At 60.9% G+C, this 843-nt stretch overlaps 1 protein-coding gene across 1 annotated transcript in view; it reads left to right on the top strand.

The window, feature by feature from the left end:
• EMH_0005950 (uncharacterized protein) overlaps nt 1–843 on the top strand; it is a gene marked incomplete at both ends in the record, with an annotated part of 11,994 nt that overhangs the window by 1,013 nt on the left and 10,138 nt on the right. Inside the window, one exon of the mRNA XM_013497365.1 lies at nt 3–843. Within this exon, the coding sequence (XP_013352819.1) occupies nt 3–843 (841 nt within the window). The remainder of the gene's footprint in view (nt 1–2) is intronic.

The following is an 843-nucleotide window of genomic DNA, read 5'->3' as shown; positions in this document are numbered from 1 at the left end:
AGCCAGACGCAGCTGCTGCTCGTGACGCTGCAGCAGCAGCAACAGCAGCAGAAGCAGCAGCAACAACAACAGCAGCAGCAGCAGCAGCACGGGGCACAACTGACATTGCTGCCTGTGGATGTGCTCGGAGCCGAAGGAAGCAGCAGCAGCAGCGGTGTAGTTACCCCCCTGCATGGCCTCAACAGCAGCAGCCGCAGCACCAGTACTAGCAGCAGCAACAGCAACAGCAGCAACAGCAGCAGCAGCAGCAGCAGCAGCTCAGTTGTAGATGCAAAAGAGTTTGTGGGTTGGTCTGCTGTTGCCTGCGGCGGCCACGGGAGAAGCTGGGCGCTGCATCCCGCAGCAGCAGCAGCAGCAGGAGCAGCAGCATCTGCAGCAGCATTAGCAGCAGGTGCAGCAGCAACAGCAGCAGCAACAGCAGCAGCAACAGCAGCAGCAGCAGAAACTCTCCTCGGGGGGGCCCCCTGGATCTTTCTTTTTGGGGGGCAGTGCCGCGACGCCTTAGGCCGCTGGCGATTCAACCCAGAGGCGTTTCTGCTGCTGCCTGTACACTGCAGCTTGCTGCGCCCAGCAGCAGCAGCAGCAGCAGCAGCAGCAGGAGGCGCAGCAGCAGGAGCAGCAGCAGGAGCAGAAGCAACAGAAGGAGGAGGAGAGATACAACCTCTTAAGCTTCCTGGTTGTGCTGACCTCCTTCAACCTCCTGCTGCTGCTGCTGCTGCAGCAGGGACAACATCTGCCGCTGCTGCAGCAGGAGCAGCAGCAAACACAGCAGCAGCAGCAGCACTTGCAGCAGCAGCAACTGCAGCAGCAGCAGCTCCGGGCTCTACAGAAGGAAACAACCAG

This window comes from Eimeria mitis, genomic scaffold (genome assembly GCF_000499745.2).
Source record: "Eimeria mitis Houghton genomic scaffold, Emh_scaff263, whole genome shotgun sequence".
Lineage (NCBI taxonomy): Eukaryota > Apicomplexa > Conoidasida > Eucoccidiorida > Eimeriidae > Eimeria > Eimeria mitis.
The sequence above is the reverse complement of the archived record's forward strand: the minus strand, read 5'-3'. Positions and strand labels throughout refer to the sequence as shown.